We start from the raw sequence: 19,438 nt of genomic DNA on the forward strand, positions 1-19,438 counted from the left end.
TTTGACAACTTGGCTTAAGCCACTTGCTTTTCCTTCTTTATTTGAGACTCCATGTGTGAGTGGCTTCCCCTAGTGCTGCTCTATTGTGAACCCGAAGAAAATGTCTGAAAAAGCGGAAGCCTTCGTGGCCTGTGTTTTAAAACCTCCAACAAATCCTCCCTACTTTAGCACTTACAGGGTATGGTGGGATGTGGGACATCTGTGTGAAATACTAAAGTAGTGTGTAACCCACAGGGGAGTACCAAACTGTGCGTTATATACATCTATGGTATTTTACTTGCCTTTCATTGTGTAAAACATGACTTGGCGTGATAGAGTAATAAACTGAAGTATTTTTGTATTTACCTGTCTGGTACCTTTATCTCAGCTTTGTGTTAGGTGCACTGCATAACAATACCCATCTCTGCTTCGTTAAGCTGGACTGCTTAGACATATAATCTCAAGAGACAGTGGCTAATTAAAACTCTGGTTGAGACAACCCTGTTGCCTGAGATTGGCTTCTCCAGGTCTTACCTCACGTAATTTTTTTTTGGGGGGTAGGGGAACTCAGGAAACCCCCCACAAAATAAATTGGTTGGAACTTTTCATGCTATGTGTAGAACAATTGAATGAACTTCTTGAAACTTTCCAGAAAACAAACAACCTAATGTTCTTCAGTAACCTTGTGGAGTTCAGTGGAGGGATCGGGGTAATTCTAGGCATAGGGGAGGGCGGCCCCTAAATGAAGAAAAGGACATCTCTAATATATATTTGGCACCCTTGAACAGAGCTGCATGAGTCTGCCCATAAAATATATAATGTTCACTTTGATTATGTTGGAAAGTTTTGTGAAGTTCCACTCAGCATGGGAGAAGTTAAAGTAAATAAAGTATTTCCTGTTCAATTTGACATAAAGTATGTTTGCATCAGCTTAGTGCAGAAAACACTGGACAGAAAGACAAAATTGGACAAGAATTTGGCACATTGGATCATTTTGTCAGGAACATTGAAGGGCAAGCCATGGGATGAGTGCCTGCTCAGGCCATGTTCAGTTGAAGCATCAGGTAAAATCCACATGCTTAGGTCATTGCCAAGTACATACTTGGGCCTAACAGCATTTCAGGTGGGGTAACTCTGCCTGGAGCATGGGCAAATGTCATGCCCCAGGTACAGTGAGGGACTTGTCGGGGTGATTGCCTGGAGGCCGGCAGAGCCGTCCGCGGACCTCTGGGGCTGAGGAGGCCCCAACTCCTCCCGCGTCCCAAAAGGAGTATAAGGCACACAAGAGCAAGGTAGTTACTGCTGTTTATTATAGTAACGGAAGGGATTATTCTCAGCCCGTATGCATCCGGGGAGACTCTCTCAGCATTCGTGGGGCTCGCAGGCCCTTTTTACTGTAGTATGACGTGCTACTTGCGTCACCTGGGAAAATTTGTCCCAAAACCTAACGCCACTTTGGGTTGGCTCCCCGAGTGGTGGGGTCAGTATTGTTACCTATAGGAGAAAGGATTATTGGACAAGGACAGGTCAGTTGGTACACTTGGGTTGTCCCTAACAGTTGCTACATCAAATTGGTTACAAGGGGACCGTTGGTGATTGGCTAGCTAGAATGGCGTCAGGGATGAGCCCCTCATATTCTGATTGGTTCACCCGCGAGCCCCCAAGCCTGGGACCATCGCTGTTCCCAGCTCACCGTGTACCTGGTGCTGGCAATGTGCAACTATATGTCTGTGATGGACAATGGACAGGTCGGGCTAGTGGCTGCTGTGCATGTCTTTCCCATCGCTGTAGGTGTCCAACTTGTCACTTTGTTGTTGCAAATCGTGTCCCAGAATGGGATCCCGGCGACTTTCTGTCTCGCGAGCTTGGCATCTTGTCAGCTTGGCTTGGTCACGTGTGGAGAGACCGTGGTTGGAGCAGAATTATGAGCATTTGATTTTTATTTCGGCTCTGAGGAGCGTTCGGCGTTGGCAGGTGTAGCCTTGGCGCGGGGAGCGCGGTATGTGAATGGCAACATTGCAGCCTCGGCTGTGAGCTCTCGTTGGGGCTCGTTCTGCCTGATCAGCACTTTGCATTTTCGTCTGAGAGAATTTTCATCTGAGCGGCTCCTGCCTGGAGACTCTTGTTTTGCGGCCTACCTTGGCCTAGTGTCTGGGTGACGGTACATAATCCACAATATGGGGGTCGTGAGGGGCGACAGAGTGTCACAAGCAGTAGTAGATATATAGGGTGACGTCATCGCAGGGATAGGTTGCGAGAAAGCATCTGCAAGCATATATACACAAGCTCTTCAGGCGTCTTGCGTTACTGCGGTGCTGTAGGAGGCCTTGTGAAAAATAACAACGATGTGTGTATGTGGGTGTATCGGTCCTCTGTGTCATAGCACTGAGTATGTTCTTCGTGTGGGGTTGGTGTGTGAGTGACCAGTATGCATGGCGGCATGTGTGTTCTTGTCTGTTGGCTATGTCGTCAGGGCATCTCTAATGATGATGGCGTTTGTGACTGTTGTCTAATCGAGTTGGTCCATGAGGCGGACGTTGGCAGTTCCCGGACGTGGTAGTGGGCCGGCTCCGAGGGCGTGTGGGCCACGGACACAGGGGACCTGTCCTTCTGGTAATGAGGTGAAGGGGTTGAACTCCTCTCGTGGGGGGTGCTTGGGTCTTGATGTCCTGGGCCATGGTTTGGATGAGAATGGGGGGGCAGGGTGTTTTCCCATTTTCCCACTTCAGACTTGCCTTGCAAGTGGGGTCATTGTGCTTGGGGTACGGCAGAAGCGGATGCCCGAGACCAATGGCGATGTCATTGTATGTAGGGTAACTGTGCTATGGGGCAGGACCTAAGGTTATGCCCTTGTCCCAGTGTCCCTGCACATGGTTCACTGTGCCGGAGGCTTTCCAGAAGCCCCCACTACTGGCAGATTGATAGGCATGGATACAATGTAATTAGCAAAAAGAAGGATCAGTGAAAAATCCTTTGAAATTCACTGGAAAAAAGTTTTACTTGAAGGGATGGCTTTGTAACAAAATAACTTCAAAACATTCTGAAATTCGCTAGTTATGGTTAATAAAGCAACCATGCTAGGATGGAGGAATTAAATTATAAATCAAAGCAACACAATAAGCAGAAAATAAATATTCATGTATGTATTAAGTATTTGCAGAACAACAGAAAAAGCGTTCCATCAACATTTCCTTTAAAAAAAAAAAAAACTTTGTGAACATACCTCTCGTTCCAGGTAAGATTTAAGCGATTCCGTTTCATTTAACAGAGTAACACTACATTTTCCTCTAAAGAAAAAAAGGAAATTTTTCATAAAGTAGAAGGCAACACATTTAAGAACTTTATAGGAGACAATAACATGGCTAAATTGGATTCACATATATAGATCTAGGTCTGATAAGTCTATTCTCATTCTAAAGCAAACCATCCACCTTTTTTCCAATAGTTTATAAGGAAAACATTAGTTAGGTGTAACCTTATATTGATAGCTTGTATTTGTTGCATAGTCCTATGCTTTACATAACCGACCACCTAGTGATTGGTCAGGAGTAATATACATTGTTTACTAAGTTTTTTGCTCAGTTTCAACAAGGCAGCCAGTAATAGAATCGAGGGCAATAAAGGCCTACACATAATTATTAGCTAGTGAACAGCCTCCATAGATCGTTTTTTCACCAGTCCTTAATTATGATATTTATTGAAGTTAGCTGCACTTATTTTCATGTACAGTTAGCATCATGTTAGTTTGTTTGTATGTGTATACTGTAAGGGTACAGAAGTAAGACTATGAAAAAGAGGGGTCATGGCGATTAGTAGAAAGCTTTATTCAAGTGAGAAAAAGAAAAGAAAACCCTACCATGCCCTAACTCTAAAAGGGATTTCCCTGCCTCAACCTAAATAGCTAGCGTCCGTGCGGGAATGTCCAAAAGCAAAGGTCCCAATGTCCAAAGTCAGAATCCTAACACTGACCCACACACTCTAAGTTTAAACAAAATGAAAAGATGGTCATTCTAGCCCAAAGGTAGAGACTCCATTCCCCTGGACAAAAGACAGTTATGGAATCTTCAGTTCCTCAAGTGTTGGGGGAATATCTCCTTTCCCCAACCAGTTTTCTTGTAAATGTAATCAACTGCTGGGTAGATGTCTCTCTACCCCAGCCTTCTTCATGCTTCAAATGCAGCTCAACAATTGTTGGGAAAAACTCTATTCACTAATTGACCCTTCTCAGGCTTCTTCTCTAGATTGGCAGACCTGGTTCCTTTTCACCAGGTACAGTTGCAAAGAAAAGGAGTTTGGACGTGTCTCCAAACAGTGGTGGGTTCCTGACCCTGGTTAGCAGACCTGGCTTCCTCCTACCAGGTACTGCGAAGAGGAAAAATAGCTTGGATGCACTTCCAAGCTGTGATGTCACATACAGACTTGGTTTACTCGCCTGCCAAGTACTGGCTTCATGTACATCACTCTCATGGTTCTCTTTGTGGTTTCTGTATTATACACCCAGGCTTGATTTTATATGGGTGCGGATCCCAGACTTGCACTGCGGGTTTCCACTGGTACCCTGCTAAACTTGTTTCACTGTTCTGCCAAGTATTATTATGTCAGTTTAGCTTTCTGAATGTCTTGACTTTTATCAGGGTCGCAGACCCATTTGTGTGGCTTCTTTTGCTAAACTGTCCCCTCGCGTTGTCTCTGCCACTCTACATAACCCCCAGCGCTTTCCCCGTCCATCAGCATACCTTATTTCGTGGTCCGTGACAGTTTTGGGTTGTCTCGTGCGTCTGCAACGGGTCTTCCCCTGCTTTCTTCTCGAGTCTCTGCCATGCCGGCTCCTTCCTGGTTGGCACAGGACTGTTTTTCCACGGGTGCCGACCTTCCAGGATGCCAGGAGCGTCTTCCTTACTGCTCACCACGCTGTCCTTGCATACCGGACCAGCTTGACAGCGACCTCCTTTCTTGGGTCCCCGGTCTACTGCTCTCCTTCCCTGAATGTATTCTCTCTCGTGGTTCCTCCAGGGCAGGCTTGACACTGTCAAGTCCTTCTTCGCTTTTAACTTGGTTCTTTCCAATCGGCTGACGAGAACCACTAGAATGGGAAAAGTGATTCTGGGAGGTACTCTGTACTGCTCTGCACCTCCTCCACGTCACACTACAGATCGGGTGATGATGTTAGAACTCACTATTCCTGATCTCAGTACTTTCCACTTCTGGTTTAATACAGAGGTACATGGGATAGGAGGGTAGGGCTAAAGAGGGAGGAGGTGAAGGAGAGGTAGGGGTGTTAAAGGGATACCGTGTTCTCCCAATACAGTCGTCACTGGTCCCATAGGGTGTTCGTTCCCCTCCCATGAGATCCACCCACCGAGTACCACCCACAGGGAGACTATAAGGTAGCAGCTTCACCTCCCAGGCCTCATGGGAAGGGGCTCCCCCTACGGAAGCAGTGACAACATTCTGGGATTTGTCACAGTATGTACATACAGACTAATACATACATGAGATATATGTAAGAAGTGTTTGTGGCTTATATCGGTTTACAATCGCATACTTTTAATATTCTGCCATCTAGTGGTTGGTTTGGAATACTAAACATGGTTTCCTAAAGTAAAAGGGTGACATGGGTGTTCTGCAATACTATCTGTAGTCTACATCTGCAGATACCCATAATGCTCTCTTATGTGCCAAAATCATCAGATTGTTTTTTTCCGACCACTGGTGTGGATGCAGGAGTTGAATAGGAAATTTCCAACAAGGACCTAAACAACTTATCTCCAGACTACTCCCATTACACCAAAGATGTTGCCAAAAGCCTCCCTGCATTTTGTAAAACATTAAACTTGGCTGAGCCTGGCATACAGAAGGGAAATATTTAATTAGAATGCATCTCTTTTTTTGTTGTTTGGAGTCACTGGCTCAACCAGCACAACTCTGTAGAAGTCCCAGGAGGATAGCTCAGCAGCAACGTGTTCGCCTTGGAAGCAAGACAACACGAAGCAACGCAGTTTCGATCCCCAGGTCCATGCTTAGAAACCTCTGGGTGTTTAGGCGTGTTATAAATACGCAACTAAGACAAAAAAAAGAAAAAAAAACAATTCTGTAACGAAAAAAAATGAAAAATTCCTGTAACAGCACCTCGATGCCCGCAGGCTGTGTGAGCGCTTTAAAATGCAAATAAATGTTAAAAAATAAAAGGCGGGGCTCCATTTTGTCCCAATGCAACACATGCTCTCCCGGATGTGACACACACGAAGTGTGTAAACTCTGTGTCCCTTGTGATCATGCCAAGGCAGACTGCACAGAGTGCAAACGTTTGATGCCTAAAACCTGTAAATTGCATAACGTTCAGGGTTGGGGGGGCTGTACAAAATGGGACTGAAAAAGGAAGGCACCTAATAGGGTTCCTAACTTCTGAGGAGGTCACTGAAAGACAGACCGGAAGAAGGTGACATATCAGGCCATAAGGAAGCCATTGAGGGGTGTGAAAAACCAGACAGTGTTTCACTGCCTAGACCCTGGGGATCCCTTACTCAGGTGGCCAGGGCACCGCCATCGCCTTTGGATCCAGACCCTATGGTGGACAAGTGCAGGAGGATGATCTGGGTGAGGGGTCCTCGTGGAGTGGGTGGAACGCCCAATGGCGAGACATGGTATCCCCCCCTTTCCAAATACCTCTGTCCCATCCTATATTGTAGGATATTCCAACTTCCCAGATCCCCCCCTTTCCTACACAAACACTGAGCCAAGGAAGAGGCGGTCTGAGGCTAAAAGGAGTACTACCCATGCAATACATTGGACATGTCCCACTAATAAGATCAGGCAGGGTCAGGCACTTGATCTTAATTACATACACCTGGCACCTATTAGCTCTCGCCACATGGTTAAAAGGTGGAACACTGAGACACTATGAGCAAGGCGAGCAAGCTATGCATGAGCAGGAGCAGTTCTCCCAGGGCGACGGCGAACCAGGTGGAGGAGAGTGACAGGCAGAGGGACGGAACAGAGGTACAGCGAAACCTTGGACACCCCAGCGAGAAATTGCTGCCTCTGAAGGGCCTTGAAGGTTGCACAAGTAAGCCCAGCCAGGGAGAAGCGACAAACCTCTTGTGTTTTAAGGATACCAGCCACCCTCTGGTTGAAAAGCAAAGTTGGTGACGTGCAGCAGCAGTTGTGGTATCAACCTTGACTTCAGGATCAAAGCAGCGAAAGACGAAAATGAATTAACATAGCCGGTGAGTTGACGAAAGCAATGAAAGTCCAGTGTGTGTTAAATGAAACTTGACAGCAACAGTATCCAACGAATGAAGGTTCCTTGTGTGCCGATAAGATGCCAGAGAAAGCAAAGCATTTTCAAAAACTATAAATTAAAGATACAAAGTAACAAAGTAGTCCGGCAAAAGAAGATTGCCCAATCGATAGTCTCTGAAATGTCTGATGCCGTAGAAGCAGCAGGAAGAAAAAGAAACAGATGCAAGATTTGAATTGTTATACGGTTTGATCCCGGTAGAGGGAAACCGGGAGGTTTGATCCTTGCAGAGGGAAACCTGAATGTGAGCCATGTCTTTGAACTTTGAAATAAGTACTGTGCTCGAAACTACATTTACCAAGAGGTCTTGGTGTAAGAGAGGAAAAGTGATGTTTGAGATCGAAGTGGTCATCCCGAGGAAAGAGCAAAAGCCTCGCAGTTTTGAAAGCGCAGGAAAGTGAAAGGAGGCTTGGACTCGACGGAGGGAAGCCTATGAAGGTGTAATTGAAGCTTGGGGAAGAGAACCCCCCACAAATTGTGATTGAAAGGTTTGAGCCCGGCAGAGGGAAATATGGACTGAATTGTCGTAGCCAGAATGAAACAAACTTTTGTTGAACTGTATTACAAGTTAGAAGGTGACCTGGGATGGAGTGAGAGAAAGCCAAGAGGTCCGGTGGATAAACTTGTGACTTTTCAAGGAAGGCCAGTGGGCCCTGGTCCATGAAACAAACTGCATCCTTGTGTCGGAAGCCAGAGTGTGTCGCAAGGTCCAGGTGTGCCATCTGTAGGGAAGGCATGGTATCACAAGTATTCACAATGACACAATGGATACAATTTTTAACACCTTTAATGAAAATGTTGGGGTTGGAGAAACTCCCATTTTGCCGTAAAACCAAGATGGGAGTAGTCTTGATCATCAAACGATAAACAAAACAGTCCCAGTGGATTCTGTCAAATCAAAATGGACTATGCTAACAAAACTTAATGCCTATTGTACAAAAAGTGTAAAAAGTTGAAATGTGTGCAAAAGGAAAAATCAGTGTTCAAATGATAATGTGGCTTAACCACCTCTCCTCCCCACGTTAGGCCTCACAAATTAAGGCGATCCTTGTAGGCAGGATGACACACTCTGGCTCGGTTTCCAACACAATACACAGTTTAAAACTGTGGATCAAGGCCTGTCTGGCCTTCCACGTTAAAGTCTCTTTCTCTGACTTCCAAAATAATGTTTCAACCAAAACGTTCACAAAGATCCCCCTCTGTCAGGCTCGGACTCTCACGATAAAGTTCAACACAAAGTTGCAAGGGATGCTCCTTCCCAAGCATATTGTACTTCAGGTCTCCCTCAGTCGGGCTCGGACCACTTTCGGATGTCAAAGTCTTTCGAATGTGCGGGGCTTTCTTTACAGATCACCTCAGGACCACTCAAACTAAGTTTCACTATTTTACTTTTAACTATTGCCGTTTGTTTGTCTTTTAGCTTCAAACAATGTACCTTTCACAGAGACTTTTGAATGGGCTACTTCCTTTCACCAGACCACTCCATTACTTAATATTGCAGGTCTCGTAGCTGTATTTTACTTTAAAGTTAATTCACAGGTATGCCTTTCTTCGCGTCTCATCCTCATGCGTGCAGCCTTCACTTGTGTTATGATGTTGCTACTTTATTCACTTTAACACACCGGTCTCTCAGGTTGCTTGCCAACTCACCGGCTGTGTGCGCTTCTTTCTTGTTTCGCGATTTCCAATTTGCAAGTCAAAGTTAGTACCACAGGGTTGGTCTCGCCTGCACAACTCTGCCGTTCACCCGGGAGGGTTGCTGGTGTCCTTGAAACACAATGCAATCTTCACTTGTGGGATCTGGCCTTCTCCACATGCCATTCACAGTCTGTCAGAGGCAACAACCTCAAGTAGGGAAGCCTTGGAATTTTCAACCTGCTGCTCTCGTCCCTTGGTCCGTTGCTCTGCTCTACTAGGTGTGCCTTCGTCCCAGAAATTCTGCTTGTACTCGTGTTCTGCCTTGCTCGGAGTGTGTCTTTAGGTGTTGCCATTTATTCATCTGAGGAGAGTTAACTGGCATCAGGTGTATACACTTAGTGTAAAGTGTCTGACTTTGTCTGACCCGATTAACATGTCCAGTACAATGTGAGAGAGTTAGTCTGGCTACTCTCAGCCACCCTCTTCCTTGGCCCAGTGTTTGTGTAAAAAGGGTGGAAAGGAGGAGTTGGGCCTTTGGAAAGTACTAAAAAATAGGATGGGGTAGTTAAAAAAGGGGGGAATACCGCATCTCACCATCGGCTATCTCACCCCCACTCCCCGAAGACCCCCTCACCCAGGTGATCCTCCCACACTGGCCCACCCCCAGGGTCTAGATCCAAAGGCGATGGCCGTGCCCTGGCCGCCTTAGAGAGAGAGATCCCCGTGGACTAGCGGGTGAGGCACCCTATGGTTTCTCACAAACCTTACCCCATGCTACAAAATGTGGGGAAGGGAGTTTACTCAGCCATACTGACATTTCTTTTAAACAGCGATTTTCCTTTTTGCATTACACATTCCATTTACACATTTATTGTATTAGAAAGAGGTCGGGCATTAGGTTTATTCGTATAGGCCATTTTATTTTCACTAAGGACTGACTAGGACTGTATTTTCTTTGACGGTCGAGAATACTCCCATCCTAGTTATATGGCAAGATTGGAGTTTTCCAACCCCTTTTAAACCATTAATAAATGTCTTGAAACTTACAGCTCTTGTGTCAGTGTCTACTTGTTGTCCATGCCTCCCTCACAGGAGGGAACCAACACTGAGCCTCATTAAGAGTTTGGTAGTAAATTGGTGATAAATCCGTCAAATTACCACCAAACTAGTTTACCATTATGGCCACTCAGTCCCTTTGATTTACCACAGGATTAACAACATGTTGGCTTTAGTCTCCATGGGGATGTTTAGGGGATTTACTGCAAGAGGTAATTCCGAGCTGTAAACCTACTGATACTTAGTGGTAAGGTGTAAGATTCAATTACAGCTTTTTGCTGAAACAAGATCTTCTACCTTAAAGCCAAACTCTTAGTAAGGTGATGCGGTAATGCAGTGGTAACAGAATAACCACCACTTTACTACCACTTTCTACCACAGTGCCAGACTAGTAATAACACCTACTGTTCCCTCGCACCTGCACCACCATCATCACAGGGCTCAGTAAATACTTGAGTCTTGCAAGAAATCTGCAGAAACAAATCTGTGTGTGCCTGACTGATGTGTGTTTTGCGGGCTAGCTTGCGTCATCGCAGGACCGATTGTATCTATCTAGGGGAGATTCTGAATTCCCCCATTTTTTAAATTGTAACCTGAATCACTGGAATATTTGCTATGTAGTTAGACTGATGAATTTTAGGATCAGGCTTGGGCATACTGGCTCAGCCCAGGGTCCTTTGTTTCTGGCTCTGGCCTCATCTTTTGGCTGCTTGACAGCCTTCCTGGGCTCTTCATCCCCCTCTTCAGTGGATGGGCTGAAGGGCCCATGTTGGAACTGTTTCTGGGTTGTTTTCCTGCCGTCTTCCCGTTTTACCCTCCTGGTGCTAGCACCAAGTAAGAAACCACCATCGTCTACAAGGGTAGTGCGTTACCACTAACCTACGTCTGCTTTCCATCTGGACAGTCTTGGGCCACATACACTATTCACCCAGTCAAGGAACAGTTTACTGCTGGCAAGCTTTTTCGTTTTGCTCTGTGAGCTGTCTGAATCAGGTTGGTTGAATTTCCACGAAGTGAAGTGAGTGGACACCACTTGCTGATAAATCCACGTATCTCAAGTGTTCAAAATTGTAAACAAAAAGAAAACTTGTTCAAACAATTTGTATCCAAGTATTCAAAAAGGAGCTGGCTGCGAGGAATTTGGAGACACCCAAACTCAAAATACATGTGAAGCAGGAGACCAAGTGAAATACTAGGTCACACAGGCGCTTTCTATAGAACCCAGTCTGGGTATGTGGTTAGTCAAGATTACTAATAATTCAATTTTGTAGTAAAAAAAAAAAAAAAAAGATGCCTTTAGTTGAAAAAAGACAAAGAAATAATGACGTTTCCGTTTTTTCAAAACAATTTTTATCAAAAATAATAATCTCAAGAATGAGAAGTCACTAATATTCTCTTAGTGAGGAAGAGTTTGCCACAATTGATTTATCAATCAGACCAAAATTGCCAATGCATTTCGGAAATAAATTTCCTTCATCAGGGCCAGTCTACAGATAATGCATACAAGTTCACAAATGATGAAAACAGTTCAAATTTGTGCAAAACAACGTATTAATGTCATACATCATCGTAATAAAGTTAACATACCATTCAGTTGTAGTTTCAGAAGTGGATGAGTAAAGAGAGAAAAAGGGGAAAAAAGAAAAAATAATAAGACCCTGTTTAATGTAGGTATCCAATTATGAAACCAAATGGAGAAAACAATTTACCCGAGGTTGGTAAGTGTGTGGCGGGAATGGAACAAGGACATTAATTTATGGACGCGCTATATTGATGACATTTTTGGCATGTGGAGGGGCACTAGGGGAGCTTTTGATGCCTTTTTTGAATACCTGAATAACATAGATCAACGCATTCAGTTTACGAGAGAGATCTCGCATGATACAATCACTTTTCTTGACGTTCTCATCAAAAAGCAAGCGACTGGCTACAGCACCACTCTGTTTCGCAAGCCAACTGACAGCAATAACATTTTACATCGTCTAAGCTTCCACCAGCCTAGTCTGCTCAAAAATCTCCCATATAGCCAATTGTTACGGGTTAAAAAGATTGTCAGTGATCCAGAGGATTGTATAGCTCAACAACTTGCGATGAAAGAAAAATTCCAAGTATGGGGTTACAAACAAGAAGAACTTGACACAGCGTCTGCTAGGGTTAGCACCCTGGCACATGAGACCCTCCTGTCTACTCAAAATCCTAAAAACAAGAGGGAACTTAAGTCACCTGTATATGTATCCAAATTCTCTATTCAAAGCAACAAGATTAAGAAAACCATCAAAAAACACTGGAGGATCTTTAAAAATGACATCATGGTACAAAGTTTATTTAGTGAGTCACCGGTGTTTGCCTACCAACGCAGTAGGAATCTCAGACAAATTGGTGCATACGCGACCGCCCTCAAAGAGCCAATAACTCAACGAACTGGAACATTCCTTGCCTTCATTGTATTAACTGTAATTCAATAATTAAGGGTAATGTCATTAACCACCCCAGAACAGGGAAAAAGATTCTCCTTAAAACGTATGGAACCTGCGATAGCATCAACACTATTTATGGCATCAAATGTCCGTATGGAAAATTCTATGTGGGCCAATCCACAAGAACGGCCAAAACACGGTGGAATGAACACCGGTCTTGCATCCGGAATGCAAACATTAACTCGGCCGTAGCACGCCACTGGGTTGAAAATGGACATAACCTGACACAGATAAGATGTGTGATTTTGGAAGTACTCACAAGAAACAATCCACATGAGGATTTGAGCCAGCGGCTCAACCGCAGAGAGACCTTTTGTATTGACAAACTTGGTAGCTTAACGCCCAAAGGAATCAACAAGGAAATTAATTAATCATTGTTTCTTGTGATCTTGTATTATTTCTACTGCTATGATTGCTATGTTCCTTGGTAATACTGTACAGAATTACATCACTACCTTCTGCATGTTATCCTCCGTACCAAATGATTGTGCACCTACTGATCACCCTGCTGTATTTCCTGGACACTTTGTCTAGGACCCAAGGTGCCGTCCTTTGACGACACCACTCACAGCAGGGGTGTATATTCATGTGCAAGATAGATGCATATGTTTATTCTCACTGTGACTACTCTTATGAACTTTCAATGTCACTGCCGCACATCCTGGACCTTGTGTCTAGGACCTAAGGTGCCGCCCTAGGACGACACCAACGGCAGCAGAGTTTAAAACTTTAAAACATTGACATTGTGCTTTATCTCTTTATATAGGTTTTCACTTTTTCACTCATTACTATTAACTGCTCCCACACGTTACTACTCACTGTTTGATTTGCTTCTTTTTATTATGGTATTTCTTCTATTTCCATTTAAATCCATTCTTTCGTTTTTCATTTTTTATCACATTACAATTCCTCATTAATACACATGAGGCCAGATAAATATTTAAATGTATCCATATCAAGCTCATTGGCTTGATTGCAGTATCAGATTTCGACCGCGCGCCCATTCGGCCGGTGATGCGGTCACGTGTCTTTTAAAGGAAGCATTGCCCTAGTAACGCTTCGATGCGGCAGCCGCAGTCTCGTGTGAGATGGCAACAGGAGAACTCCTCTGCTCCCGTGGTTCGCACAGTAAGCTTTTTTCACATCTCTAATATTAACTTCAACTATGGATTTCAACACTTTACAACAACAGGCTTCTTCTGCTTTCAGCCACTACTTTGTAGGCTGTTTTTCTGCGCCAATTCCTGTCAGGTAGCTTTTGACCACCACATGGCCTCCATGATCATATCCCGCCACACACTTACCAACCTCCGGTAAATTGTTTTCTCCATTTGGTTTCATAATTGGATACCTACATTAAATAGGGTCTTATTATTTTTTCTTTTTTTTCCCTTTTTCTCACTTTACTCATCCACTTCTGAAACTACAACTGAATGGTATGTTCTTAACTTTATTACAATGATGTATGACATTAATATGTTGTTTTGCACAAATTTGAACTGTTTTCATCATTTGTGAACTTGTATGCATTATCTGTAGACTGGCCCTGATGAAGGAAATTTATTTCCGAAATGCATTGGCAATTTTGGTCTGATTGATAAATCAATTGTGGCAAACTCTTCCTCACTAAGAGAATATTAGTGACTTCTCATTCTTGAGATTATTATTTTTGATAAAATTGTTTTGAAAAAACAGAAACGTCATTATTTCTTTGTCTTTTTTCAACTAAAGGCATCTTTTTTTTTTACTACAAAATTGAATTATTAGTAATCTTGACTAACCACATACCCAGACTGGGTTCTATAGAGAGCGGCTGTGTGACCTAGTATTTCACTTGGTCTCCTGCTTCACATGGTTGAGTTTCCACACCTTCCAAAGGCTCTGCCTATTCGATTTCTCCTGTCAATTCCTATGGGGTACCAACTCCAAAAAAATCCACCAAAGTGACGTGTAAAGGTACTTACCCGAACACTGGCATTCCCTGGAGTCTTTTATAAGAGACCAGAATGTTAGCATATACCACTGATTTATTGTACATTTCTAAACGGTTGTAGTACCCTCCAGTCTATGTAAATGTGCTTTGTTACAGCATATAACTGCTGGATATTTTGTTTAGCTGGATTGCTTGTAGTGTAATGAGACCATTTGGGTATTGTGAGCCTACATTTATTTTAACTTTACGAGGCCATCTTGGGAAAGTGCTAAACCCCCTTTTTTCCTCCCTCTGCATATAGTATCTGGTATATGGTATATGGTCCCAGCACTTGTCTGCACTTATACTGCACTTGCCACCAGCTGGCCCTTATTATTTATCTTGTATTTTACCAATCACTTTGTACTGCACTTTCCCCTCTCCCTTTCCCCCTTGCACTTTTCCCGTCCCCTCTACCCATGCACTTGCGCGATCTGAATGACACCTGGCCTAGTAGGATCGTTTGTCTGTCTCCCCTTGTTCCCCCCTCCCTGCCTCGTCGCGCCTTGAAACACTTGTGTATAGGCGCGTTACAAATGCCATATCATATCATATCATATTGTTTAACAACTTTTCTTTGTGCTAGGGGTTGGTGACATTACTGTTATAATTCAGGTGTTTCAATTTTAAGTCCTGATCAGGACTATGTAAATGTATTTTAATGTTCTCTAGCCCCCCCTTTCCCCTCACCCTCCCCTCTTAAGCCTTCTATGATCTATATGTGCCAGCAGGTACTGTACACACATTTAGCCTAGGAGTAAGGTAACACTTTACTGTTTTTATACACACACCGTCTTACTATGTGCTATGTTTAACACAATGTACTTATTCTATGTGTAATTTTTATAATACAGCATATATTTTTCTGTACACCAGCCTGGTGTATTCTCTAGGGGTAACTATTGGGTCTACCTGTACCTCATGGGCAGCGTTCCTCCTCCCTTGAGTGAAGCACGATTGCTCTGCCATAGCTAGCACTTCAGAAAGTTTGGTTTATTATTTGGTTAAAAGCCCTTTCTTGCCATTAGGCTACCACTTTCAATACGTTAAAATAATGGGACATTTGCTAAGAAGGCAACTGTGGCCCCTGTTGTCCTAGTGGACTGGTACATGGGACCATATGTTGCATTCTTCAATAAATAAAATATATATAAAATATGTATAACATATATATCAGGGCATCAACGAGTCAATACTCCAGCATGATTATAGTAGCCCCAATGATGCCCCCACGAGTTTCAACGGCTACTTGATATTGTCGTCTTATTAACAAATAGTTGTGGAAGTTTAATCAGGATGATGACACGAATTTAAAAGCATTCATGAAGTATGGAACAGCTTAGGGGGGCGGTAACTGGTCACCCGCAGACCTGGAGTACAGTGTGGATTGTTTTGGCCCTGAGGAAGACAACAAAATCAAGCAGTCATTGAAACTAAAGGGGGCCCCATTGGAGCTGCTATAATCATGCTGGAGTATTGACTTGTTGATGCCCTGATATATACGTTCTACATATTTTATATATATTGTATACCTACTATAAGTCGTCTAACATTCTCTGACTTGTTGCACACTAGTTGGGCCGTGGTCTAGCTGTGTATCCATTGGGTGGGAGTGGGCCATCTGAGGATTGCGCCTACACCACTATGATTATACAGAACAAATGTTTTTAATGTATAGCACTGGCACTTTCAGATGTTTATTATATTTCTATGATGTCTCCGTTATTTTTTAAATTTTTTAAATGTTTTATTGTACAAATGGTTTATTTCAAATCTTATACATTTTACTCAAAACACTAACGAACAATCCAATAATCATATAAAAAAGAATACATAAATAAAATGTACATTCAAGAAGGCTAACATTTTCTCAATCGTTATTACACACTAATGTTAATCGTCTCTGTCTTTCCATTCATGCCACACATTTTCCAAGCATTCCTTCAAACTGTAATGTTAATCTTTTTTAAAAAATGAACCACTCTAATAACCATGGAGGTTGTGCGACCTTGTTAGATATATTTCCAAAAGTATTCTCAATTCAATGACTAAGGAATGAACAAATGGAGAAAAACAAACTCTTCTCTAAGCTTCTGAAGAGCAACACAAATGATGAAATGCTTCAGGGTTTCTACCCCTGTTCCGCAGTATTTACACAAACAAGTATTATGCAGGTCAAGTTTTAATTCAATCTCTCCAGTGCAGAGAGTATTAAGTCGGAACCTTAGGAATATTTCTCTGTGGCGGCTATCTGGAGAATGTTACAGGTATTTCTGTAGAATTCCTTGCTTTTTGGATTCAGTATTGGTTTCTCTGGAGTGGCTATATTGGGCTCTCTTGTCACAGATCTTAATCCAATCTCTTTCAGTGATCTTCTTTTTGATCTGACCTGGATTTTCAAACAGGAGTTCTATAGACACCTCATTCCGTTCCAATATACATTCACATTGTTGTTTAAATTCTCCCAAAGGGCCCTTCATGTTACCATCTTCCATTTCTTTCAAAAATGTGCTACAAAGCGAATTATCTGTGCTTGGCGCTTTCTTGCAGAATAGCAAGCCAATTCTGATTTCTGTGATGGCCAAAAGGGAGATCAACCCCAACTCAAAACGTATTATCGTTATGGCAACTCAATTGGGTAGTCTTAGTACTTTCTTCCAGAATGAGGATTTTAGCTTGTCTAATTCTAAATTGTCAAGCCTGGGATAGATGTATAGTCCATACAACAAAATTGTAATGGCTTTAGAGTGGTAGAATTGTATGAGTGGCCTGACTGAGAAGCAACAATATTTCTTTAGAATGTACAACATTTGAGCTGCTAATTGACATCCTTTTACCCATAATGCTTCTCTATAGATATTTATTTCTTTTGGTCTAAATATTTTATGTTTTTTACAACCGGTAGATGTTCACCATTCATTTGCCATCTAAAGGAGTTCAATTTGTATCTTTCACCTTTATAGGCCATTATGCAAAATTTATTTTGGGTTAATTGTTAGGCTATTTAATTTAGCGTATTGTTCAAATTTTCTCAAGCGTCTTTGTAGGGCCACCTGCATTCGATCCAAATGTAAGAGGTCATCGGCGTATGTAACGCAGAAACATCTTTTTTTAGTTTCGATGCGATCAAAGAAGCACTGCCCAAGAATTCCCACAAATCGGCAAAACACATCCCTTTCTCAGTCCACAGCCGGTGTTAATGGGGGCTGATACATCACCTTGATTATTCAATCTTACTTTAATTTTTGTATTGTTGTGAAGTTCGATGAGAATTTCAAGGATGTGTTTTGGGATGTTCCAGTCTGCAAGCTTTCTCCACAGCTTGGTTCTATTGATGGAGTCAAATGCTAGACTCAAATCTATGCTTGCTACATAGATTGGGTCTTCCCCGGTCTTACATTCCTGATTATTACAAGATTGAATAAGTAGGCCGCCTGCATCAGTCCCTGTCCCACGCCTAAAGCCCGTCTAGATTTTCGATAATATGCCTTTATCTCTTGACCACTCCTCTATCTCTGAGTAGGTAGCGAGAGAAAATTGTGCTCTCTATTTCCATGAGGGCTATAGGTCGATAATGTGTTGGATCTTTGCGATCTCCTTCTTTATGCATTGGGACTATTATTGTCACAGACCAGCTTGTTGGAATCCGCTTACTATGTATGAGGTTCAAGAACCGGATGTGGAGTATGTTGGCCCATGCTATCACTTCCCGTTTCAGAATGAGGTTATATAGGCCATTCGGACCAGACGCTCTGGAGTTCAAACCAGCTTTTAGAATTACTGCCAGAGATTCTATTGAGATATCTAAATCCCATTCCTGGCTACTTTGCTCGCTCTGATTATGGGCAACTCCACTGTATAATTTTTCAAAATGTCTTACCCAGATGTCTTCGGGAATCGGATTCTGTGTTGCTTGTTCATCTTTCTCTTTCTTCTGATTTACAAAGTTCCAATCTTTTTTTACTGTTTTTGGTCAGAACTACCTCGAACACTGCTTCACTGTCTCTCTGTAAGAGAAGGTACCAATTACTTTTGAGCCAATTTTTGAATATCTGTTTGACTTTTTTATTTCTGACTTTTTTTCAATTCCTATAAGGTTAGCAACCCTTATTTCATTAATTACCCTACTCGTCTCTTTTTTTTCTTGTATGTGTCCATCATATCTATGTGGGCGATTGGTCTATGACCCTCTTTTCATACTCCTGGCAATTAATGCTGTTTTGTCTGCCACAAATATTGGGACGGTCTCTACTCCTAATTGCTTTATTTTTGCCTCTAGGTTTGTTGTTACACAGTAGTCTCTAATCAGATTATTAATTAAATTCATACCTTTCTCACTCCAACCTAATCTGTCATTTCCATTTTTCAGTGCCAGATTTTTACAACAGGTTGTAGAGGGCATAGTTATGTTGAGCTTGATTTGGAGCGTTAATTTGTCATGATCACTCGCTACATTACTCACTACTTCTAATCTTGAAACTACTTGGGCTAGCTTTTCAGACACTACAGCGTAGTCTTATCCAGGATTTGAGCTCTTTTCTATGCCATGTTGGTTTTGCAGGTATGTCGCCCAATGTAATACCATTCAAAATAGACATTCCCCATCGTTCCCAATACTCTCTCCACATTGTCCCTTGTTTCATTTACAACTTAGCATGGAGAGTTGCACCATTCCACCGGTCACCTTATGGAGTGTTTGAGGTAGACAGTGTGAATTAAAATCACCCACCAGGAGTACTTCAGCATTGGCATAATTTGTTTTAAATGTACCTATAATCGTATCTAGTGCCGCCATCATGACCCTAATATCAGAATGAGTATTAAGCCAATAGACATTTATCAGCAGAATTTGTTTTATTGACCAGTTCTGTTTCGGTCAATTAGAATCGCTAGAATTCCTTTTTGTTCATTGGAGATCATACTTCCAGCGATGCCCCTTCCCTGTTGCAAGAATACGCATAAGCCTCCAGATGGGCGTCCTGCATTTGCTCCATCTGCCATTTGTTGGAAACTCGC

The 19,438-nt window shown here is 42.7% G+C and overlaps 1 protein-coding gene across 3 annotated transcripts in view; it reads right to left on the reverse strand.

Annotated features, from left to right (window-relative positions):
* Window positions 1-19,438, reverse strand: part of MTA1 (metastasis associated 1) — a 1,118,686-nt gene that overhangs the window by 781,458 nt on the left and 317,790 nt on the right. For 2 of the 3 annotated variants that reach the window (XM_069638739.1, XM_069638738.1), the window contains exon 5: window positions 3,203-3,266. In XM_069638739.1, the coding sequence (XP_069494840.1) occupies window positions 3,203-3,266 (64 nt within the window). Of the gene's footprint in view, window positions 1-3,202; window positions 3,267-18,302; window positions 18,430-19,438 lie in introns of all 3 variants that reach the window. The other variant, XM_069638741.1, reaches the window with a different exon arrangement.

The sequence above is a fragment of the Ambystoma mexicanum genome, chromosome 14, assembly GCF_040938575.1.
Source record: "Ambystoma mexicanum isolate Mex_15411 chromosome 14, UKY_AmexF1_1, whole genome shotgun sequence".
Classification (NCBI taxonomy): Eukaryota; Metazoa; Chordata; class Amphibia; order Caudata; family Ambystomatidae; genus Ambystoma; species Ambystoma mexicanum.